We start from the raw sequence: 25,042 nt of genomic DNA, 5'->3' as shown, positions 1-25,042 counted from the left end.
GTGCCCTTGCTCGCTGGGCTCTGCCCTCCGAGACCCATCTTGTCATCTGGGTTGGAGCCCGTTTGAAGGCCGATCTTCTCTGCCTGGGACCCAAGTCCAGAATGCCAAGGCCACAGCCCATCCATCAGTCTCTTCTGGTCCTTTTAAAACATAGTTTTATTTTTTTTAATTTTAAATTTTAAAGGCTCTCAGGTGTTCTTCTTTTCTCATTGTTTGGATTTCCAAGAAAACCTATCTTCCCTACCTGGGTTTTGAACAAATTGAGAAATAAAACAAAATAGTGGCAGATGGAGACCGAAGAATAACTTTTATTTCTTCTAAATGAGAATCTTGAAATCCTATCTTGGTGCGAGAGCCAAATAAACCGGCTGACCGAATCCCAGGATCACTTGGGCTTACCCACCCCATCAGAGCCATCGCTGGGCCAGAGCCAGGCCACCCTCATGTGCAGCAGAGCCTTGGAGGGGGAGCAGCCTGCCCGCGGTCTTAGCTGGCTCTGGCAGGTGGCAGGAGGGCCGAGCCCACAGCCTATCTCTTCTGCTGGCTTTAGCAATTGATAAGTTGCCTTCTTGTGGCGAGTATTGTGGGGATAGAGAAGGTCCAGGAGTGGTGCTAGCTGAATCCCCCTGGAGAGGGAGAGGAGGAGATCGATAGCCCATCAGGATGCACCAGCTCCCAGTGAAACCCTCACCCCTTCGTTCTCCTGGGACCACCGGGGGGTGGGGGGGTGGTATTACAGTGTACTTCTGATGGCTCTGGAATTTGTCAGAACTGAACATCAATTAAATAATCTGCAAGGCCTTCGCCCAAGGCTGCAGAATCAGTCTGCACTGTATTTCCCATCCTGAATTACATCCAGGTATATCGTTCAACCTGGCTCATCGGAAATTCTGCTGTGAGGTTAAGTGATAATGTATAAACTTCCAATGAGGCGGTATGCTCCGTATTTGAATATAAATCTCCTTCTGTTATCCAATTTCCAGGGAGAAATTAAGGCTCAGAGGCTAACCCTTGCAAGCTCAAGTCCAAAACCCAAATTTCTTACCCTTTTAAGGTTCAGATACATCAAAGCTTACAGTGTGTCCTTAATGGACACACGCGGCTCCGTCGGCCCTGAAATCGTCCCGCCCATTACACGCGCGTCCCTGACTCCCTTCTCCAGAGCTCAGGATTTAGCAGGACCCGCAGGCCTGTCACCAGGCCCAGGAGATGGTCACGCCAGGCCCCCGTGACGCCACCCTGGGAGCGCCGGCCTTTGTGCCTTGGCATCGCTCCAGGTGAGGTGGGTGCACGCCACTCTTCTTGGTTTGGCGCGGGCAGAGGCGCCATGGTTTGGAGCCCAGAGCCTGTCACCCCAGATTCACTCGGGGGAGATTGGCCAGCGAGAGGGCAGGGCTGATTGTCCGTTTTCTGCGACTGTGGAAATTCCTCGATGCCCGTAGGAGACTTTAGTTCTGCGCCCCGCCGGCGGCCACTCCTGCCCCAGCTCCAGCTGCCACGTGGGCCTGTGCGGTGGTGAGTGCGCGTGCGCACGGTGAACGCAGAGCTGACGGAGCCGGGGCCGGGGGCAAGGATCCCCCACCTGAGCCTCCCAAGCTGCTCCACGCTGAGCATGTCACCTGAAAAGCCCCCTCGCAGATTCTGGAGCTGGCTGCACTGGGTGCTGTGGCCACGACCCCGGGGTCTCCCGCCGGCTGCCCCCTGTGCGGCCAGCTGCTCCGTGCCCTTCAGGTTTGGACTCTGGGTTTTGTGGGCACGGCCCCTCACTCACAGGGGGTGTCTGCACGGTTGACTGTCTGGGGTTGTTTGTGTCCAGCCTGGACTTGCCCTCCACTTCCCTCCTGGGCCCTGAATGCAGGCTGAGATGTGGGGCGGCTGCCTAGGAGCCGTCCCCGCCTGAATGATGGCCTCCCCCCCCCCCCCCCCCAGTGCCCCGTGGTACGTGGCACAGCAGGAGTGCTCCCCACTGTCCACAGGGCCACAGCGACTGCCTGGTGGGGCTGCAGTTGCCCACGTCACCCATACCTTCCAGAGGCCAGGGGTCTCGCTGTCCTGGGCGCGGCTTGTGCGGCCTGCCTGGTGTCGCTCCCTGAGGACGAGCCACTCCGTCCCAGCACTGGCCCAGCACGAGCCCGCGTGAGCCGCTGGGGCCAAGGCCTGTGTGCTCCCCGGAGTCCAGGGATCTGCAGGGTTGGCACTGGGGTCTTGATTGCTCCAGATTCTCTTCTCGTCCTTTCATCTTAGTGCATCCTGGGGGCCGCGGTGAAGAACATCCCCCAGGCCTCCTGTATTCATTCCCTGGGGGTGCTGTAACAAATCACCACAGGCTTAGTGGCTGAAAACAACACAGATGATGTGTTACTTCGTGGTTCTGGAGGCCAGGCTTCTGATGTGGCTCTGGTGGGCCTGACTCAAGGTGTGGGCCTAAGGCTCCAGGGAGATCTCACAACCTGCCCTTTTTCCAGCCCGCGTCCTTTGCCTCGTGGCCCCTTCCTCCATCTTCAACACTGCTGCGGCAGGTCGAGTCCTTCTCACGCTCCTGTGGACTTGTCAGGACCCCGGGACTGCAGTGGGCCCTTGGCTAGTCCAGATAATTCCCTTTGGTCGGTGGATTGACACCTTTGTGCCCTTTGGCAGCCTCTGGGCTTAGGCCGTAGACCTCTTTGGGGCTGTCTCTGCCTTGCATGTGTGCCTTCGAAGCCCAGTGGCCCTTGTGAAGGCGACGGGGGCTGGCTGAGGCCCCGCCCTCGTTCCTCGGCACCTCTGGTAGTCTTGGGCCCTCCAGCACGGTCCCCTGACCTGGTCTCCTGTACACCTCGGAGCAGACCTAGAAGGCAGCATGATTGTCATGGTGTAGACGACCAACGGGAGCCGAGAGGTGACGTTGCTTACCGAGGCTGCACAGTTCCCGAGTAGGAGGGTGGGGCTCCTTCTCCAGGTCTGTTTGACCAAGGACTCGTCCCCCTCGATGCCCACACTGGGTTTCCTGTCTCAGTTGATTGACTCCTTCACCTGGGTTCACCGAGAGTGGTCACACGCTCACTTTCCTCGTGCAGCGGCCGTGTCTGTGGCCCGGGGCCTGCGGGCGGGATGTGGGCACCGAGAGCACCGGCCCAGGCGCCGTTCTGCCGCCGTTTTTCCGGCACCGGCGAGTGCCCGCTACCCGGGTGGCGGCCAGGCAGCTGCTTCCGGCACACGCTTCTCAAGGAGCTGTCCGTGCCCACGCCCGTTTGTTCCATGTAAATGTAAATATCTGCATTTACATAAAGAGATGCTCTGGTAGATGCTCCCCGAGGCGGGTGTGCTCGCCCTCTGATGTCGGGAAGGGCCGGATCTGACCCCAGATGGGATCCTGCTGCGGGTCGGCCATTGTGACAGGGCCTGACGCCGCGGGCATGGACCAGGTGGTGACTTTGTTCCGCTGTGAAACTGTTCACCTTTGTTCCGACTTCCTTTTTCCCCTTTGGAAGGTGTGTTTTATTTTCTGTGCATATGATATTTGTTGTTACTTTTCCCTTAGGACAACTATACCTTTGCCCAGCCTGGGATTCAAATGAAGGTGAAGATGTTGGAAGAGCTCGTGAGCCGGATTGATGGTAAGCCTGCTTCCTGAGAACCTGTCTCCCTGAGGGCCCGGGAGGAGGCGGTGGGGGGCTTGGGACTGGCCCTCACCCTCCAGGGTGCTGTCCTCACTGAGCCTGGGGCTCCTGGCTCCACGGGGCAGGGCTGGGCATTCTTCTGGGGCGGGAGCCTCTCCCCTTCGTTTTTATTAAGGCAACATAATCAGAATTCAGTGCAGGCACTTTGCAGGAGGAATGAGTGTGCACAGAAGCGGGCAGCTCTCACTCCTTATTAAGCCCGATGATTGTCATAATCTGGGTGACAGCATGGTTGTTTATGGCTGTCCTTTGGCACTCTGTTCCCTGCCTTTGTGCATCATTTTGCTATCAAGGATGCTGGCGTAATTTCTCCATGGAATTCAATTAATTACTAAGTCTGGAAATAACATCTTTAATATTATAGAAAAATTACAGTGTGTGCTCGGCCGTTTTAGATTATGCTTTCATATTTAAGTGCAGGCTTTGAAATACTTTTTACCTTCATTCTTAAAATAATTTCCCCTATGATGTGCTGACTGTCATACTGCAATCGCAGAGTTTAATTAAATGAAAGTTGGGAGATAATGCCTGCCCATTCCAAGCATATTCTCCTGATAGTTTGTTACATTAATGAACAGCATTAACAAAGCGATACCAAGCAGAACCAGGTGTAGATTTGGGGCGCCAGCCGGTCAGTGATGAGGTACAAAGAGAAAGGCTCTTTCATAAAGAGCCTCGTGTGAGCTCTGCAGGTGATTTTGCTGAATGTACAGAGAAATTGTACTTTGCCTCAAATGTAGACGCAGGGGTGTGCGTTCCAGCTCTGCTTCCACGTCCCTGTGCATTGCTTCCCCCTTGCCGTGCCGTTAGCAGCCACAAACTATAACGGTCATAATCTCCCCAGAAAGACACTTGGTTTGGGGAACTGTCGAAAGACATTATAAAATGGAGTCATACAAATTATAAACTCCATTTTGTTCCTTGATTGAATCTGATTTTCGACTATGTACCTAATGGTTATTACCTCATTTCCATACGGTGAAGTTTTTCACGGTTCTTCCAATAATACTTGATTTGATTCAGTATATTTAGCTGCCTTCCAACCTGTCTACTCAAAATACGGTTTCCTGCTTGTGTAACTGCGTTTATTCTTAACTTCACAGTGAGATCTCTGGGAGATGGCTGGGTTTTCCCCACTAGCAGGTTCACAGCTGGCCCCAGTCTCAGTTAGTTCTTTGAAATATGATTTGCAGTAGATGTGAATTTCACGTCCTGACTTCTTCGCTTCCCCTCGTGTCCCTTAGAAGGCGTATTTTCTGTTTCCGTGGAGGTTGGGAAGTAGTGGTTAGTGCTCATTTGTACCTGTGCTACAGTGTGGGGAAATACTTGAATTGATTTTCTCTGGTGCTGTGGTTTAGAAAGAAGCACATTGCAGCTTTGCTGGATGATGGTTTAAAAGAGCAGCAATGACGACCAAAGGAATCCCAGCTCAAATGTACTTTTTTGTAAATCACATTTTTCAGTGCAATTTCTGAGGCGGGTCCTTCCGGCCTGCAGTTCTTGGCTTAAAGGATCCGTTCTTCACAACAGAGAAGCTTCTTTTATGTAATATATATGTAAAATATGTGAACGCTGTAGCCAGTTTGTAGCTGTTCTTCTAGTGAAACCTAAATACCAGGCTTTCCAAGCAGGAAGTACACACAGTGGATGGGGTTTGGGCTTTCTGGCTGGTGGGCGCCGGGGCCCCTTGGCAGCCCCTTGGGAGAGGCACCTGCAGGCCTCAGCTGTGTGAAGTCCACCCTCCCCCCATTTCATCACTCACCTCTTAGAGAGAGAAATTGTGGACCAGGAACTTTTGCAGGGACTATAAAGATTTTATTAAGGGCAGGATATGCTAGGAAGAAAAATTGCTTAAAAAAAAAAAAAACAAAAAACCCCCCCACTGCCTCCTTTCTGCATTTTAGGGGAAGGACAGCATTTATTTTAGAGCTTTTTGGCACTTTGGTGAAGGAACACACCTTCGTGGGCTTGTTGATTAAGAAAGGTGAAGTTAATTACATGAATAAAACTGGAAAATTCACAAATATGGGGAGATTAGACTGCTGAACAACCAAAGGGTCAAAGAAGAAATCAAGAGAGAAATCAAAAAATACCTTGAGGCAAATGAAAATGGAAAAGTGACATACCAAAATTTACTGGGTGCAGCAAAAGTAGTTCTAAGAGGGAAGTTCGTATAATAAATGCCTACCTCAGGAAACGAGAAAAGTCTTAAATAAGCAACCTAACTTTACATCTCAAGGAACTAGAAAAAAAAGAATGAAGCCCAAAGCTAGTAGAAGGAAGGCGGTAACAGATTAGAGCAGAAATAAATGGCATAGGCAGATATTAGAAAAGATCAATGAAACGAAGAGCTGGTTCTTTGAGAAGTAAACGGAGTTGACAAACCTTTTGTGAGACTCACCAGAAAAGAGGGAGAGGACTCAAGTAAGATTAGAAATGAAAAAGGAGATGTACAGCGGATACCACAGAAGTACAAAGAATCATCAAAGATGACTATGAACAATTATGTGCCAACAAATCAGACAACCTGGAAGAAATGGATAAATTTTGATTACCCACCAGCCAAGAGTGAATCATGATGAGTTAGAACATCTGAACATCAGACTCATTTCTAGCAGGGAGACTGAATCAGTAATTAAAAGTCTCCCAACAAACAAAAGTCTAGGACCAGGCAGCCTCACTGGTGAGTTCTACCAAACATTCAAGGAAGGATTAATACCAATCCTTCTCAAACCTTTCTGAAAAAATAGAAGATGGAGGGACTTTTCTGAACACATTATGTGAGGCCAGCATTACTGTGATACTAAAACCAGACAAGGATGCCACACAAAAAAATTACAGGCCCGTATCCTTGATGAACACTGGTGCAGAAATCCTGAACAAAATTCTAGCAAATTGAATTCAACAATATATTAAAAAGATCACACACACTATGACCACGTTGGGTTTATTCCAGGGGTGCAAATATGGTTTGCAAATATGACAGCAATCAGTGTGGTCTACCACATTAACAAAATGAAGGATAAAAATTACAGGATCATCTAGGGTGCCTGGGTGGCTCAGTTGGTTAAGCGACTGCCTTCAGCTCAGGTCATGATCCCGGGGTCCTGGGATCGAGTCCCGCATCGGGCTCCCTGCTCTGCGGGGAGCCTGCTTCTCCCTCTCCCATTCCCCCTGCTTGTGTTCCCTCTCTTGCTGTGTCTCTCTCTGTCAAATAAATAAATAAAATCTTAAAAAAAAAAATTATAGGATCATCTCAATCGATGTAGAAAAAGCATTTGATAAAATTCAACATCCATTCATGATAAAAACTTTTAACAGAATATAGGCATAGAAGGAGCATATTTCGGCACAATAAAGGCCATCTATGATAAGCCCACAGCTAACATTATACTCAACTGTGAAAAGCTGAAAGCTTTTCCTTTAAGATCAGGAACAAGACAAGGATGTCTACTCTCACCACTTTTTTTTCAATATAGTATTGAAAATCCTAGCCAGAGTAATTAGGCAAGAAAAAGAAAGGACATTCACATTGTAGAAGAACAAAAATTGTCACTATTTGCAGATAAGATGATATTATGTATAGAAAATCCCCGACTCCATCAAAAAACCTCTTAGAATTGATAAATGAGTTTAGTAAAGTTGCAGGATACAAAATTAGTGCACAAAAATCTGTTGTTTCTTTACACTAATAACCATCAGAAAGAGAAGTTAAAAAAACAAGCCTATTTACAGTTGCAACAAAAAGAATAAAATACTTAGGAATAAATTTAACTAACGAGGTCAAAGACCTGTATATCGAGAACTGTAAAACATGAATGAAAGAAGTTAAAGAAGATACAAATAAATGGAAAGATATTTGGCGTTCATAGATTGGAAGAATTAATATTGCTAAAATGATCATATTATCCACAGCAATCTACAGATTCACTGCAATCCCTATCAAAATTCTAACGGTGTTTTTCAGAGAAATTGGACAAAGAATTCTAAAACATGTACGGAAGCACAAAAGACCCCAAATAGAGAACGCCATCATGAGAAAGAAGAATAAAGCTGGAGGCATCATGAGCCTCGATTTCAAACTGTATTACAAAAGCTATAGTAATTAAAACAGTATGGTATTGGCATAAAATCAGACACATAGATCAATGAAATAGAATAGAGAGCCTAGAAATAACCCCACACATATATGGTCAAATAATTTACAACAAAGGAGCCAAGAATATACAATGAGGAAAGAACAGTCTCTTCAATAAATGGCGTTTGGAAAATTTATACAAAAGAATGAAACTGGACTGATATCTTACACCATTTGAGAATTAACTCAAAATGGATTCAAGACTTGAATGTACGACCTGAAACCTTAAAGCCCATACAAGAAAACACAGGCTCATTGACATAGTAGGTCCTGGCTATGGTTTTTATACCTGTTGCCAAAAGCAAAAGCAACAAAACCAAGAATAAACAATTGGGACTACATCATACTAAAATGCTTCTGCACAGCAAAGGAAACCATGAACAAAATGAAAAGGCAGACCACTGAATGTGAGAAGATAATCACAAATCACATATCTGATAAGGGCCTAATATCCAAAACATATAAAAAACTCCTATAACTCAAGAGAAAAAAAAATCTGATTAAAAAATGGGCAGAAGATCTGAATAGACATTTTTCCAAAAAGACATACAGATGGCCAACAGACACATGGAAAGATGCTCTATGTCATTAATCTTTGGGGAAATGCAAATCAAAATGACAATGAGCTAGGACATCTTACCTGTTATTAGAATGGCTGTTCTGGAGAAGGGAGCCCCTGTGTGCTGTAGGGATGGTAGGAATGCAGGCTGGTGCAGCCACTAACAGAATGGAGGTTTCTCAAAAAATTAAAAATAGAATCACCATATGATTCAGCATTTTCACTTCAGCGTATTTATCTGAACAGGATGAAAAAGCTAATTCGAAGAAATACCTCATGTTAATGCAGTATTATTTACAATAGCCAAGATATGGAAACAACCTAAGTGTCCATTGACAGAGGAACAGATGAAGAGATTGTAGTACACACACGTCCAGGGACGTTACTCAGCCATAAGAAAGGAAATCCTCCTGTTTGCAACAACGTGGATGGACCTCAAGAGCATTATGCTAAGGGAAATAAGTCAGACAGAGAGAGAGAAATCCTGTATGATCTCTCTTACATGTGCAGTCTTAAAAAGAAAAAAGGAAACACTGAAAAGCCAGCTCATAGATGCAAGGAATGTATTGGTGGTTGCAAAGGTGGGGGCTGTGGGGGCGTCGGGTGGGGGGAATGGGTGAACTTTTTCTTTTTTAAAGATTTTATTTATTTATTTGACAGAGAGAGCAAGAGGGGGAACACAAGCAGGGGGAGTGGGAGAGGGAGAAGCAGGCTTCCCGCCGAGCAGGGAGCCCGACGTGGGGCTCGATCCCAGGACCCTGGGACCATGACCCGAGCCGAAGGCAGACGCTTAACGACTGAGCCACCCAGGCGCCCCCTGAACTTTTTTTTTAATAGTTTAAATACATTGATAAAAGTTAAAAGAGAAAAGAAAGGGAAGGTTTTATGGGCATGGCCCAGAAAGGACTAGCGTAGAGAAGAGCTGAAAGTTAAAGGAAGCCTGGAGTTCCAGCAGTTGTGTTGTGAAGGACGGACTGGCGAGGTGGGGGAGGACAGAGGTCTCGGGGCACAGAAGGAAGCATGGCGAGGAGGTAAGGGGAAGACCGGAAGAGAGGCGGCATCACCGTCTTTTGTAGGGGGAGGATTGGCTAAAGAACATTTCAGAAGCACTTTTAAAGGGGTTTTCTATTTTGAGTAGTGTTGTGCCCCCTCTCTGCTACCCTAGAGCCTTCACGACAGTGTGTCATGTAGCCAGGACGGGGCCCTGCCTGAGGAGAGACAGGCCTGTGTGCAGTGGAGCCAGGCACAGTGGAGGCTTGCAGCCCGAGAGGCTGTGTCTCGGGGGGGCTGAGGTGGCTTCCCCTGTGGTGTGTGGGGCAGAAGCAGTAGGACTTCCCTTAGAGCGAGGGGTGAAGACTCGAGCCACTTAGCTTGGAATGGAGGACAAAGGTGAGAGTGGATGAGCCCGGCACTAAAGTGCTGTTCTTCTTTTTTTTTTTTTTTTTTTTTAAAGATTTTATTTATTTATTCATGAGAGAGAGAGAGAGAGAGAGGCAGAGGCAAAGGGAGAAGCAGGCTCCCCGTGGAGCAGGGAGCCCGAAGCGGGACTCGATCCCAGGACCCTGGGATCATGACCTGAGCCGAAGGCAGACGCTTAACCGACTGAGCCACCCAGGCGTCCCTAAAGTGCTGTTCTTCTAAGGGCATCTGCTCATCTGGAAAAAATATCCCTTCATGAGTTGTTGTTTTGACAGTCTCTTGGAGTGAATGGGCCGAACTGCCCCAGACAGACAATGAGAGAAATGCCCATAACCTTCCTGGGACTGAGCGGAGTGACCGGCAGGGAAAAACTGGACAGCCCTCATACAGTCTTGTATTCCTGGTTCATGTCACCTGGGAGGACCAGGGTTGTGTGAACCTCAGTTACGGTACTTCTCTACTGGAGCCTCACAGTGCTGGGGAGAAGCCAAGCAAAATCTATTCTGGAGGAAGGCACCAGAACTGACGTTTCTACAAATACGTGCATTTTTCAGATAAAATGATCTGCACGTAGTCAAAGCTTATCACCCATTCGAAACTCCTTAAGTAGACCAAACAGAAGCAACAGGTATCAGAAACTGGTCCACAAAATGTTGTGCTTTTGTAATTCTTAGGCACATAGCATGAAACCATTATCCTTAACTCTGTATGAAGGGATGAAAACAGATAATCTTGAATATTATATATCTGTATAATTTTATATATCTGTATAATTTTACAGAAGAGATTTGAAAAAATGACCAAATAGGATTTCTGGAATTGAAAACTATGATAACCAAATTAAGAACATGGTGGCTAGACACAGCTAAAGAGAACATGAGTGACCTGGAAGATGGTTGGAAGGAAAGAGCCATAACAGAACCTGGAGAGTAAGGATGTGGAAAACACAGAAGGTAGGAGATCTAGGGGGTGTGGTCCGGAAGCCTGATGTGTGTGTGTTTGGAATCACAGGAGGAGAAGAGAGAGGATGAGTGAGAATTTGGAGAAACAATAATGGAGATGTTCACCGAGATGTTCACCAAAAGTCCCGAAATGTACCACCTCACATATTTAAGAGACCAGTGGGTCCAGAGGAGAATTACTAACAGGGAAAACTGTGTGCGAGCACATCCTTGTGAAGATTAATTACACTTTAATTACACTACAGACGAAGTCTTAAAGCAGCTGGAGGAAAAGATTATTTTCTAAGAACAGCTATTTGAGAACTGACTTCTCAACAAAAATATGAGAAGGTGTCCTCAACGTGCTGCAGGAATGTACATCGCTGTAGGGCCTACATCCAGCAAGAATGTACATTCCCCTGGAATGAACTCGGAATTGCACGAGGCCACCTAAATATGCATTGTTTGCATTCCCTCTAAGAAACCGTGCACATCAAGAAAGGAAGCAAATAGGGCGCCTGGGTGGCTCAGTTGGTTGGGCGACTGCCTTCGGCTCGGGTTGTGATCCTGGAGTCCCGGGATCGAGTCCCGCATCGGGCTCCCTGCTCGGCGGGGAGTCTGCTTCTCCCTCTGACCCTCCCCCCTCTCAGGCGTTCTCTCTCATTCTCTCTCTCTCAAAATAAATAAATAAAAATCTTAAAAAAAAAAAAAAAAGAAAGGAAGCAAATAAAAGCGCATACAGCCTACTCTTGCAGCGTAAGTAGGGACAGTAATTACTACGAACCCAAATCCCCTGTAAGTAGGCAAATCAACATCCATCCCCAGCCTGTGGGGAGGGCCAGGTGCAAAAAGTCTATGGAAAAGGGAAGTGGTATACGGGTATTTAAGGAGGAGTAGAACCAGATAGAACCACCCAGGAAGAAAAAGTCCCTGACAGCAGGTCTGTGGTCTGGTAGATCAGAGCACAGGCTCCTGGGAAACCAGAAAGGATTTGGGATTTCCTGGGTGAGTGGCCACGAAGGCCTTAGCAGAAACCCATTTCTAACAGTTACTTGTACTATTCGAGCTGAATTCTTGGTCACAATTTTTGTCGGCAGTGTGTGTTCCCTTAGGGATAGGGACTTCTGCCAGTCCTTTTTTTTGGCCCTGGAGTGCAGTAAGCAGCTTCCCGAGCAAATGAGTTCCTGCCATGGCCAGTCAGCTTCCAGCGGCCCCCTCCCTGCCGAGGGACCTGGGGTGTTTCCTTGGGGCCATCCAGGTGCAAGTGGGAGGAGAGACTGAAGGATTAAGTCTGGGCACCAGCGGACCGGGGGCAGGCGAGAGAGCCGATTAGACGGGATGGTGGCTGTGCATGGAGCGGGGTGGATCTCAGGCATAGGGAGCCTGTCATTTATTCACAAAACAACTTTGGGCTTTTTAATTTTTGCTCATACATGTATTTGATTTCTTAATCTGCTACCAGATGTTGTTTCTTCTTCAATCTCGGGGAGAAATAGATCGCCCCCGGTGTTTGGTGTGGCTCACTGTCCTCTAGTGCGCTGGAGTGGCCTTTTGAGTTCTCTGTCCCTCTCGCGGTGGCCAGACTCTTTCTGGGAGGGGCTGTGCACGGAGCCGTGGTTCACAGAAATCCATAGCAGCATCAGTGGGTTCTCTGCAACCACCGGGTGACTGTGGGTACATGGGACAGAGGCCCCTAATTGTCCTGGCTGTGGCCCAGAAACCCTCTGCCGTCTGCCATGGGCCTCTGTGCTCGCACGCGCAGGGGGCCGCAGTGGGCCTGTGGGGGCTGCTGGCGTGCTGGCCCTCGGCAGCTCCAGTGGAGGCTGGAATGTTCTCTGTAGAACCTGGAGGACCCGTGTGCACAGGTGTGCTGGGCGAGCAGGTCTGCCTGCACCAAACAGTAGGGGATGATGATCGGGATGGTTTTGCAAGTTGGATGCTGTGCTGCTTTTCCTCAAGTCCCTCTACCCTAGCAGTGCCCCTCTGCCCCCACCCCCAGGATTGGTGGTCTCCCCTTCTTCCGCTTCTCCTCTGTTGGCCACCGTCCATTCTTGCCAGACTCTGGCACACACTGTCGTGTCCTCTGCTTCTTTGGGACTAGTTAGAGCTGAGCTCTCGGGCATGGTGTAGGAGCACAGAGCCTGGCACCGGAGTGCATCGAACATGCACATCGACCAAATCCTGAATGGCGGAGTGTGGAAATCCACGTGGGGCGGAGGCCAGATATCACTGGAACGGTCACAGGAGGCTCTGCGAGGGCCGGGAGTGGACAGCCAGCGAGTCTCAGCAGCTTTAGCAGCAGGCGCGTCCCTCGTGGCTTGGCTGGGGACTCTGTTCCGTGCAGTTCTCACTTTGGGACTCAGGCTGAGGGAGCCGTCGCGCTCAGGAGTATCCTTGCCTGGCTCCTGTGATGGAAGGAAGAGGGTTTGGGGGAGTCCTCATAGGCTCTTAATGCTTCCAACAGAAAGCGGTTCCTAAAACTCTGCTGCTCTTCATTGGCCAAACCAAGTCATGTGCTGTGGCCAAAGTCAGGAGCAGAGAGGTCCCCTGCCCCCCCCCCCCCCCCCAGGGCCCATGTAGAGCCCGGTGCTTGGGTGGATGGCGCTGGGCATGCTGATCACAGCAGAGAGATGAGGTCACAGGTAAGAGCATGTGCTCTCACTATTTCTGGTAGTTGTCAGTCTGTTCCCTACTTACTGAGTGATTTTCGTAGGTAAAATCTCAAGTTCCCACCAACGATTTAGTCATTTAGTGCTGTAATAACAAGCAGAGATGAGCACTCCTCAGTCTGGGAGAAGGTCAAGTCTAAAGCACCTACGGGAGTGTCCACATCACACCTAGAACGCTTACGCATCTGAAAGAAATTTCACAGTGTTGCGGCACAACCAGACGATACCCCTTATACGTTTATTGCTCTTACGTCTGCTACATCTGATGTTAGCCTGCGAGAGCCCCTGACGCCCCACGGTCCCCATGTTCAGCCCTGGGGCCCTTCCAGCGAGAGCCCCTGTGACGGAACCTGGGCAGCTTTTGTGATGTAAGAGGATATAAATGAAATACTTGCCACATCTTCTGTTTAAAAACATAATGGAGATCTTCTTTCAGTGTTAAAAAAGAGTATTTGAAGATACACAGCCTTAGCAGGTAGATAAATGTGGTTACGTCTGTGCTTGGTTTTTTCAGAAGACTTCAAGTCCGATCGTAAAACATTGCTTCAGAGATTAGCGTCCCATGGTGGGTAAAATGGGCACAAAAAGGGGAGCCAGGGGATTGTTCCTGGTGATGGGGCGGCTTCAGGACAGAGACAGGCCTGTCATCCGCCCCCCTGAGGGCCCAGAACTGCTTGATGTCACCTGGGCCTGGGGTCTGCTTGGCTCTGCTCTGAAATTCCCAGAGACCATAAACCCGGGAGGCCCCGGCAGGCCCCGGCAGGCCAGGAGGAGGAGAGAAACCTGGTCATTAATCAGCCAGGCTGAGCCAAGAGCTTCTATGGATGGATTTCCATCTTCAGCGTCGAGCCCGACTCCAGGCTGCTTGGGGAGGCCAGAGCCAAGCACCAGAAGTGTCTGCTGTCGGAGTCCTGATCCAGGCCTCGCCTTCCCTCCTTCCGTGAGGAATGGGGATAAATCCTTCTTCCTGCCTGGTCTTAGCAGTGCCAGATTTAGCAAGTGAGAGTAAGGAGCACCCAGTTAGATTTGAATTTCACATAAATCGTTAATTTTTTAGCATAAGTATGACACATACTGAAATTCAGATTTCACCGGGCCTCTGGCAGTTCTGTGCAGCTGAGCCCAGGGGGGGTCCAGGTCAGACTCGGACCCGGGCCTAAGCTGCAGGCTGCCTCTGCTTCTGGGGTTGCAGGTGGTGGTGAAAATCTGCCTCCGTGTAGTGGGCTACTTGGAATTTAAGAGTATGTGCGTGTGCACGTGCGCACACACACTCTCTTACACCCTCCACCCCACACTTCACATGTGGTTCCTTCTATTGACGTGGTTACTGTGTCTGAAGCCAGTTACTTTTCCATTTTCCTGTGGTGCCTGTTGATGCTCGTCACACATTCCTGTTACCCGACGTGCCAGAGGAGGGGCCGCCTGTGTCCTCAGGCTGGGGAGCTGGGGTCTTGTTCGTGGCCACGGGCTTCGGTTGAGCCATACGCCAGCCGAGCTCATTTGCCTTCAGTGCATTCGGGGTGGTGAGGCTGGTCACCGAGCGAGTTTTCACGGGAGCTCACTCTTCTTCATTAGCTTTGACCAGACTCTGACTTACTAATTACGATTCTCTGAAAGGCTGATCTGGGAGCCCTTGACCGCCCTGGTGAATGCATTCACGGTCATGCAGAGCCTGGCTGCCCTGCGCGTGGTTGGGTGGGTTTTTCTTTGCGGTGACTGTGGGCGGGACCTTTGGAGATCTGCCCTGTGTCGGTCAGGTGCCGGAGCTCAGCCGTGATGGCCGGCGAGCCAGGCAGTCTCGGTCTTCCTTTCTGCCTTCAGGGGCTTAATCAGATTCCCATTTTCTTTCTCTCTGGTGCACTGTCCGTGCTGCTGCAAGGTTCAGCTGGGAACAGCCGTGGGGCCTCCGGGCCCTTCTCAGGTTGACCCAGCCCTCCTCCCCCTCCAGCAGCCCTAGGCCGGCCCGCCCTGGCTGGTCGCTTTCCATCCAGCAGGACTTGTGATCCCAGCTTCTGCTCTGGTCCTTGTTCTTGTTGTTTTCTGGGCCTGAAACGTCTTTCACCTCCTGCGGCTTCCTTCCCCGGCAGCCAGGTATTCTGGTGCTTGCTCTGAGCACCCCAAGTGCAGGCGGTGCTTGCAGGAGACGGGAAGAGTTTACTGCGTCCAGGGGAGGGTAGCCAGTGTGGAGTGAGTGTCCGACAGGACTCGGCCTCAGGGAGCTGAGACTTGGGGAGGTAACCTGCATACCGGGAGCGGGAGACGGTGAAATGCAGCCTGGGAAGCACTTTGTGAATCCTGCGCTCCATGACCCCGTGTGCCTGCCGTGGAGGGGAGTCTGCAGGAGGCCCCTCCTTGGGTTAGAGCCAAGAAGGTGCTGTTGACAGTCCCAGGAGGTTGTCACACCAACCTAGGCCCAGGGCAGGCCCAAAGCTTCTGGGTCCTACAGCAGTTTCTTCCGTGATGGCTTTTAGGTTGTGGTCGGTCACTGAGTACTTCTGAAGTGTGTCACTGGAGTGCCAACAGCAGCCCACTGCACACAAGGCCCTCCTTGGGGCCTGGGACATGTGTCCAAAACTCTCTGCAAGGTGTTTGTGGTGTGGTGGCATGGGGGTTGCGTACAAGTGATAGGTGACTGTTCCCAGCGGCAGTGACCGAGTGTCACTGAAGGACAGGCACGTTGTGTGAGCACGAGGGAGAGGCAGAGGCTCCTCACTGCTCCCCATTCAGATGGCGGCCACAGGGATCAGCAGCAGGTGGCCAGTGGGGCCTGGCTGTGTCGAAAGGGGGCTTGGTCATTCCCCAGGTGGCTCCCTCATAAAGTTGGCCCGGGGACCCTGCCTGGGGTCTGAGACAGATGGGTCTTCTCACCTCTTTCTTAGATCCTCATCTCGTGGCTGGTCGGTGTGGGGGCTGGTGTTTAAAGCAGACTCTGTGCCCAGTTGCCCTGTCCCCTGCCCCATGGAGGATCTCCTCACCTCAGCTGGTCGGGAGCTGCAGCAGGAGGGGCAGGGATGGGCCGGGGTGGAGGGGCACGTCTGCAGGCCCGTGTCTAGAGGGCAGGCTGTCCCCAGCCTGGGTAGTCCGGCATGCAGGTGGGAGCAGAGGCAAACCCTGGCTCTTGGAGAGGCCTGCGGTGCAGCGTGGTGGGAGGGGAGGGGGCAGGCTCCATATCTGCTGTGGGCACGTGGAAGCCCTTCCTCTGGGGTGCAGATTTGGGTGCTTGAAGAGGAGTGAGCAAGCTGTGGTGTGTAAGCGGGTACAGGCTGACCTCCGACCGGGGGGTTTTGGTCTCCTAGTGAGGGGGAAATGCCAGCCCACGAGCAGAACGGGAGGCTGGTTAAAGCCAGGTCTGCGGGTTAGAGGAGAGAAGACGGGGGCGCCCTGCTGGGGTTCCGAGGAAGGATGCTTGACCGCTGCCCTCTCGTGACCACTGGTCAGCACAGCGTGAGCCCTCGGAGGCCGGCCGGCTCGCGCTCTCGCTGCAGCTCATCTTCCATGAGCCCTTGCGCTCCCGGACGTGAAGGCGGTGGCAGGCAGCGCGGGCCTGTATGCTGGAAGCCTTGTTCAGTGTCCAAGCCCACCGTCATCACTGCCATCTTTCCTCCCGCCTTGCAGGTGGTTAGGGGCGGGTGTGGGCCGACACTTCTTCGAGCGCTGGGGAGTGTGGTCTGGGGACTCTGGCCACAGTCGCCTTATTGGGTGGCCAAGGGCTCTGTGTGCCCTGGCTCCCTGTGCAACCCCTCTGCCCCGTCCCCGGGGAGCCCGTTAGCTCTGCCCGCACCCAGGACACTGAGGGTGACCATTAGTATTTTTAAAACTGTACACTTCCACCTCGAGGGAACCAGAAGCCAGAATACATTCCCGGGGAACAGCTCTCCCTCTGTGTGCGTGGCTTTGTCTACTTGTACGTTTCCCCTCTCCTCTGTGTTTTAATTTAGGGTAAATGTGATTTTAATGAAATTTCTCTGAAAGCTGTCTTGACTGCACTGTAAGTTTAAAATTGACTTATTTGTTCAAGATAGAATTCAGTTACATCTAGTAAACTAGATTCAGCTTTATCACCATCCAAGTGAAAATATTTTTATTACTGCTACAAGGTAAGCAGTCGGAGAGCAGAGAATAAATCAGTGGTACCGCTCCAGCTGTGGAGCATTCAGCGTGCGACGGTGAAAAATAACCAGCTCCCTCTGCTCCGCTCGCGTCCTCATTAGGCCCCAGGATGGCTGATGTGAGCATTTGGAATGATAGTGATAGTTCACTGGAGACATATGAACCTGGTGACTGGCAGAGCACACGTAGACTGGCAGGGACGTGGGCCGCGTGGCATCGTGGGGCCGCACGGCGAGGCGGAGTGTGCCGTGTGGGGCCGCGCTCCTGTGCTGGGCTCCCTGGTCTCAGCTAGGGCTTTGTGAACGTGGTCCTTTCTTGCTGCAGCTCGGTACCATGTATGTCCGGGCCCCCCACTCACGGAGGCGGCAAAGCCACCCCAGCACCAGGGGCGTCAGGGGCTCCTTCAGCCGAGCTGATTTAATGTGCTTTCACTTGAAAACCGGTGTGGGTATTTTGTTGCATTGTGGGGAAGAAGGCTGCGCTCCAGGTACCAGAAGATCAGAGGACTGGAGGAAGTGGTGTGGAAGCCCAAGGTCATCTGCTAGGAACGTGTGCCCGGGTTCTGGTTCCGCCTGTTACACACCCGAGCTTGGCCGCTGCTGTTGCAGAGAGCAGCCGCGTCCGGCAGGTGTCTGCCACATACCCGGCGCCATCCTCAGGTCTTCACCTCTGTTACCGTGTTGACTTTCTGCAGCAGCCGATGGAGTGGTGGAGTCAGCCTCCCCATTGGAGTATCCAGGTCCTTCTCTGGCTCCCTTTGCCCACAGGCTGGGTGAGTCCCACATCGCCTCCAGCTCTGCCCATCCTGGCTCGGTGTTGAACACGGAGCGCCGTCCCAGCTCTCTCCCCCGTTGGGGGCCCAGCGGTGTCCTGTGGGCTCAGAACCCTGCCTGTCCCTGCCTGTGCCCCGGGATTTCCTCGGGGAGCAGCAGGTGCAGCGTGCTCTGGTGATGCCCCCCACTAGACCCCTGTCCCCAACCCTCACATGGTTCCTCACGGGACTCCTGGCCAGCATCTGGTGCCTTCCGGTGCCCCAGCTCCATGCCACCCTGTGAGGACGGAGGAGGTCCGGAAGCCTAACATGCCATCTTGAAATAGCAAGTGGGTCCCTTCTCCTGGCTTTGAGCTGTGTCTGTGGCTTCCTGCAGAATTCCCAGCAGCCAGCAGGACACCCAGCGTGCACACTGTGACCATTCCACGTTGGCATGTTGCTGGATTCATGGATCAAGGGTTACTGTAGCATCCTGCACATGAGGGCTCCCGCAGTGTGAGAGGCTTTGACTTGCTTCCACACAGTCTGAAGATGAGGTTCTCCGTTTACAGAGTGGATGTTTGGGGGGCGGTGGGTTAACGCAGTCTCTGTGTGGGGTATCCTTGTCTCCGTGTGTTCGTGTACCCTGGGGGTCTCCCCCGTGGCCTTTGTTCTGCCTGAGACTCTCAAGTCTCCATCCGTCTGCCCTTTCATCCATGGAAGGGGCGATCTGGCGTGTGGACAAGCTCTGTAATCTGAGCATGCGTGACCCCTTCTAACTGCTGTGTAAACACTGGGTGTGAGGACAAATGGCCAGGTAAGTGTTGACTGTTTTGATTGTCTTGAGAATTGTCTTGCCTCCGTGTGAATGTCCCCCCAGCTGACTGAGCAGGGCCCTTTCCTCACCTGCTGGCCCCTTGGGTTTATTGGCTTCTCCCACGAGCTGCCATTGTGCTGGTTGCAGGGACAGTGCTCTTTGGAGGAGCCTCGATCTGGGGTATCAGTCTTCAAATATAGTTCGCACCATCCCCAAAGATTGTCAAGATAATCTGGGAGGTAGCACCTGCCAGAGCTTTGAAATACTGAGCTCCACCGTGAGACATGGGAGCTGAGTGCCCCAGTGACTCAGGGGGGCCCGGAGCTCCCCAGCCCCGCAGCTGTTGTGGCCTGACACTGGCCTGGTGCTGGACTTCTCTGCTCTGTCCCCGCCCTCACCAGCCAGTCATTGCCGCAGGAGCCAGGTCCCAGGGCCCTCCCTCTGTCGTCTCGGAGCCCGCTGTTGGTCAGGCCTGTAGCCCCTCCTGCCATCGCCCAGGCCAGAGTGGTGTGTCGGGAGAGTGGGGCTACATGTAGCCTTGTCACTTGGGGCCCCTCTGTGACCCCCTCCGGCTTCCTGCTCTTTCTCTAGCCCTTGCTGCCTCTCCGGCCCTTTGTGTTTTCTTCCCAATTTAAGCTTGTTTTCAGGTGTTCCCCCTGAATAGGTCGAGAGGGACTTATTTTCCTAAAACCGAGGGACAGCTCTCCTCCCACGCTTGGACTGCAGGGCCCCAAGAGGGTCTTGGAGCGAGTGGCCTGCGGGTGGGGCCACACTTAAATCCCCTGCAGGACAGGGGGGTTAGCTGATGTTTTAAGACCTTATTGATGAGTGTGGATGGGTTGTGACCGCTGAGGACATTCTGTCCTATATCAGAAGACAGGACGTTAACAGTTGCCCTGGGAGTTCTTTCTTGCAGGCCCAGACATAGCATGGAATCGGGGGGAGGCCCTCCGAGATCATCTGGCCGCCACCACCCAGCCCGCTTCATGGCCTCTGGAGGCCATCGTCCCTCCCGTGTTGGCTGGGCTGTTTCCGGAGGGCTGGGGAGAGGGTCTCCTATAACTGTGCTTTCAGCTCGCAGGGCAGCTGAGGCCGGGCCAATGTGCCAGCATCAGAGATGCCGTCTGTCTGCGTCCCAGGCCTTTCCTTCCGCAGAACCAGTCGGAGATGCTGTGACTGGAGCGCCCTCACCGTGAGGAGCAGTGTGCTTTCAGCCGCTCAAGTGGGGAGCATGTTTACCCCGGGAAGTGGTGATGGCCATCCAGTGTGTAACGACACGCAAGCACGTGAGGCCTTCTGAGCTTGTGATTTAGATGCGTTTCTCCTTAATGATGATCTCTCTGTGACCCTCTGTCCTGAGATTGATGTTCAGGTTTATTGCCAAACCAAGACTAGTTAATTAAATTGTAAGTAGAGCTTCCAAAGACAGTGATTCTCCTTGACCTTAAGAAGAAGAAGTTGTCTTGGTTTTGAATGTAGGCCATCAAGTTCTGGTTTTGAAATGATTCCCCGAAGTCATTTTTGTTCGTGGTTACAAGTTGCTGGAGAACGCAAGTGGTTTGATCTCCCTCACCATAAAGCACCAGTGTGCCTCTGAAAACCAGGACAGAAGGCAGCCTTGCAGCTGCATTTCCGTGCTGGGCTGGCTGGAAGAGGAGTTTCTATAGTGGAGGTCACCTTCCCCGCCCGTAAGCCATTGGCTCTCAGGAAAGACCGGGGGCACTTCCTCGCTTTACTCTCCGTGGCCTGCTGTGCCCTCCGTGCTTCGGGCTGTGGGTCCTGGGTGGGCCCCCTGTGGGACACCATGCTTCCCCATGCTTCTCCATGCTCCCTCTCAGCCACGCACCCCTGTCACCGCGCAGGGGACAGTGCAGGCCCAGCGTGTGCCCGCAGCTCTTCTCGCAGGTTAGACCTCCCGCCCTCTGCCGGGTCCCTCCGTGTGACCCCTGGTTTCAGACCCCTGTGCGTTTGTGTGCATTTGTGTGTGTGTGACTGCCCCAACCTCGGGTCCCTGCCCCGTGAGGACCACCCCTCCCCCCGGCTAAGGGCCCTGCCGAGGGTGTGTGCAGCGGCCCCCCGGGGGCTGCAGCCCCGGCCCTGTGGTCATGTACTGGCACAGGGCAGTAGGATACGGGCCCACAGGCTCTCCGCTTGGAGTCCGACGGTGCCACATCTGTAGGAGCACGGGGGTGCAGCAGGGTGTCACAGGGCTGAGCAGGGCCCAGACAGCAGCTTCTGTCACGCAGTCCATCGTGTGCACGGCATGACTGGGCGTAGGGCTGAGGGGTGCTGACGGAGCCGGGAGGCACCCCACACCATGGCACCGGGGGGCGGGGCTTCTGAGCATCCGTCCCTGCACCGCCGGCCCTTCATCTGGTCCACACAGAGCATCCCCAGAACAGGTGATGCTTGGAGCTTCTGTTGAGTGAATTATAGAGGGGTGAGAATCCACGGCCCACCCTCTTTTTACACTTGGTTGCCTCCCTCCTAATGGCAAAGAAACCTGCAATTCAGCTTGAATCTGTAATTTCCCACTTGATCTTCCTCTAGGGCTTTCTGTTTCGCCCCTATATGCAGAAACAGCTCCAGCAGGAATTGTATCTTGTCTCGCAACCACCCTGGTACGATCATTCTGGTTAAGCAAAGCTTACCGTGGCCCTGTCCATCTGCTTCCCGAGGATGGCAGCCAGGGAGCCAGGGTTGGAGAGACCTGCTGGGACGTGGAGGTGGCAGCCAAGCAGGGCGGGGGAGTGGGGGGGAGCTTGTTCTTCAGAGCGGCCTGGCCCTGGAGCATGCTGGGGACCTTAACCCTCGCCTGTGTAGGTGGGCGGCCAGGCCATCTGCTGAGCGCGGTTAGCGGAGGACCTCCCATCTTCTTGTGGAGAGCAGCCTCTGTGTATCTGCCGCTCAGTCTCCGCAGACCCCCTGCCTGGCCTCCCAAGCCTCTGCCGGGCCCTCCACACTTGGAGAGCCCCCTAGGTTGACTGAGCAGCTGAGGGTTGAATGAAGGCCATTGTAAGATTCTCCCTGGTTCTGCCCCTGCCTGCTTCCCATGAGCCCACCCCCTCCAAGTAGCGCTAGGCTTCTCTAGCTCCTTAAAATTGCGTGCACTGGTGCCCCGTCCTGGGAGCCTTGGTGGACCTGCGGGGAAGCCCCCAAGCCCTTGCTGGCATGTTAGCCAGCCTGGTCTGGGCAGCCTGGACTCTGGTGTGGGTACTGGCATCCAGGTCCCCTGATCCCACTGTGGTCCCCTGTGGCGCCCTTGGGTGGATGCTTGAGGAAGCTGCCTTCACGATATCTGCCGTTGAGTCTTTGGATGTCCTTGCCCCAGTTTACCCATGTGTCCCCTGGGAGAACAAGCCTCATCGTTCACTCATCCTGAGGGCCACGCCAGGAGAGGCTGTATGTGCAGAGAGCACCTCTGTGCCCAGACTGCGAGTGTCCATGGAAGGTTCTAGAACTCTGCTGCCCGGTCCCCTAGATGTCTTCAGGAGCACGGCGCAGCACTGCCCTTGAATCTGTGATGCAGGTAGCCCCTGAGCTCGTCCTTTGCCCATTGCTCAGGCTCCGTTCCGCTGCTCCCTACGGCCCTGTGACGGGGGCTGGCTCTGCCCCCCGTTACAGCTGCCTGTTTCCTGCTCGCTGTCTCCTCGTCAGGGAGCCTGGGGTGGAGGCCTTTAGGCCCTGGCTCCGAGGCGGCCCTGTGTGGGCCTCTCCTTTGCTCCTGCTCCGCATCCCTGGAGTCCCTCCTGCATCCCCTGCTTCCATACCCCTGCCCCTGCGTGAGCGGCAGTCTTCCTGAGGCCAGGCTCCCTCTCAGAGGCAGGACACAGCAGTGGCAGGATCTGAGCTGACAGCGTCCTCTAGAAAAAATAGACCAGCAAGAACCTTGGGAAATGATTTCAAGAAAGAGGAGGTTTTCTTTTTCTGTTGTTCTCTGCTCCAAGAAATGGATGAGGAGCACTTGGGAAGGCTTGTGCCCAGAAAAGGGCGCGTGGGCGGGCGGGAAGTCACCTCCTGTGCCCTGCGGGCATGCGGACCCCAACGTGCAGACCCCCACATGCAGACCCCAGCAGTGAGCGGACTTAGCGTGTGGACCCAGTGCGTGCAGACCCCAGCCTGCAGACCCCAACGGGCTGCTGCTTCTCAGCTCAGAAGGGCACCGGATGCTGCGGGTCCTCCAGGGGCACCAAGAGAGCAAATGTGTGGGGTGGGGCCTGGGGGTCCCTGCCTGGGGGGCGACGGGGATGGCAGGGGATCCTGGGTTCACTCCTGGATACCTCAGTGTGTTTCCCCTAAATAAGAGTCTTCTCTCCGTAACCACAGTGCTCCCTCCAAAGCCAGGAGATTGACCTTGATGGAAGAACTGGCATCTCGCCTGCAGACCCCGTCCAGGTGTCAGTCCACGTGTCACTGCGCGTCCCCGATCCCACGCTGCCTTCACTTGTCTTTTCTCGCCTGGGACAGACTTGGCCTTTCTTTGTGTTTCGTGACTTTGCTGTTTTTGAAGCGTGCACATTCGGGTTTTGTTGTTTTGTTTTCTTGCCAGAATGTCTGTTAATTTGGGCTTATCTGTTCCTTCCTGGTGTGAGATCCAGATGTTGGCAGGAATCCACAGACGTGTGGCCCTGGCCTCCTCAAGGATCTGTTGAGGACACGCGGGGCAGGCCGTCTGTTACTGGTGACGTTGGCTTTGGTCGTGGGCTGTGGGGGTGTCTGCCAGGCTTCTGTTTGTGTTGAGAAGTGTCTTGTGAGGAGACTCGGCTGGATCAGCTGTGCCGCCCGCCCTCCGGCCTTTCACACTGCTTTGGGCATCCCTAGGTCAGCACGTTGTCCGGGGCAGTTGCTCCTGGGGTTTGCTAATGCGGCCACGCTCCTGCATTTGTTAGTTGCTCTCCTGCTGGAAGTGTGTGTTTGTGTGTTTGAGCTTGGGGAGTCCTGTGTTTTTCACCAGGTTACAGGTCTTTCCTAAAACTAATCATTTTGATGCTCAGAATTTCCCAGCTTGGTGCAGGAGGTCCTTGAGGGACCATTCCCCCGACAAGGAGGGGACAGTGGAGTAGCTCCAGGGTGGCACGTCGCATTTTGTCTGAGAGCCCTGTGGGCGTGTCTGCAGGCCGTGTGGGGGGAGTCCTGGGGCGCCGTGGGCTGAGAGGGAAGGTCGTGTGTGAGCCGGTGGGCCCGAGCCCCACGTGGGCACTGAGGCCTCTCTCTCCACCGGCTGGTGGGAGGCACGTGGGGGGCGCTCCCTGAGAGCCTGGAGGGACGGGGTCCGCGGTTGGCTTTCTCAGTGAACCCAAGTCTTCTGAGAGGCAGGGTGGGGGCAGGCTGTGGTCTCCCCTCTCTGCCCACGGCTGGTTTCCTGGGGGCAGGGGTCTCCGTGCACAGGCAAGCGACTGTTCACACTTCTAGGTTACAGATGAGGAAGCAAGAGCAAACTTCATTTAGGTCCTCCTCAAGGCAGTTCCGGGAAGTGGGCATTTCTCCATGATCTGGGGTAGGTTTTCAGTGCCAGAAGCAGGGACAGATTCCTTCTGTCAGGGTGGGGTAAAGGGCCTCTTAGGTCTTTCAATATGATGATGATGGATAGAACCCTCCCTGGAGTGTATCTTCTTTGATAAGCTCGTCGTTTTAAATTGTGTTCTGGTTATTTTTTTAAAAAAACGGTGTGGAAGCTAAGTGCTTAGGTGACCTTTGGTCTCTTGTATATCCGCTGTTGTTCGTTTCACAGGTTCACTGTTGGTACCCCGCAGCTTTGGGCTTGTTCATAAATACCGGAACAGAGCAGAGCGGAGCCGCCCGTGAGCACTGCCACGTCAGGGCAGAATCAGACTGTGTCCGCTCGGCCTGCTTCCCGCAGACCCCCGGGCGCTGGACCTGTGGGTGGCTGACTGAGCAGAGGGGGCAGTGTGGGAGGCCGTGGGGGAGACGGTGCAGGCAGGTTTGTACGGCCCTGGAGAGCCAGCCTGCGGGCTTGCT

General features: G+C 52.9%; 1 protein-coding gene across 5 annotated transcripts in view; it reads left to right on the top strand.

Annotated features, from left to right (window-relative positions):
* Positions 1 to 25,042, top strand: part of TBC1D22A (TBC1 domain family member 22A) — a 322,639-nt gene that overhangs the window by 190,421 nt on the left and 107,176 nt on the right. For all 5 annotated transcript variants that reach the window (XM_064590478.1, XM_064590475.1, XM_064590476.1 and 2 more), the window contains one exon: positions 3,521 to 3,596. In XM_064590478.1, coding sequence (XP_064446548.1) covers positions 3,521 to 3,596 — 76 coding nt within the window. The remainder of the gene's footprint in view (positions 1 to 3,520; positions 3,597 to 25,042) is intronic.

The sequence above is a fragment of the Mirounga angustirostris genome, unplaced genomic scaffold (assembly GCF_029215605.1).
Source record: "Mirounga angustirostris isolate CCGP_5_RB_7025 unplaced genomic scaffold, mMirAng1.0.hap1 SCAF_5, whole genome shotgun sequence".
NCBI lineage: Eukaryota > Metazoa > Chordata > Mammalia > Carnivora > Phocidae > Mirounga > Mirounga angustirostris.
This window is presented reverse-complemented; position numbering and strand designations above follow the sequence as displayed.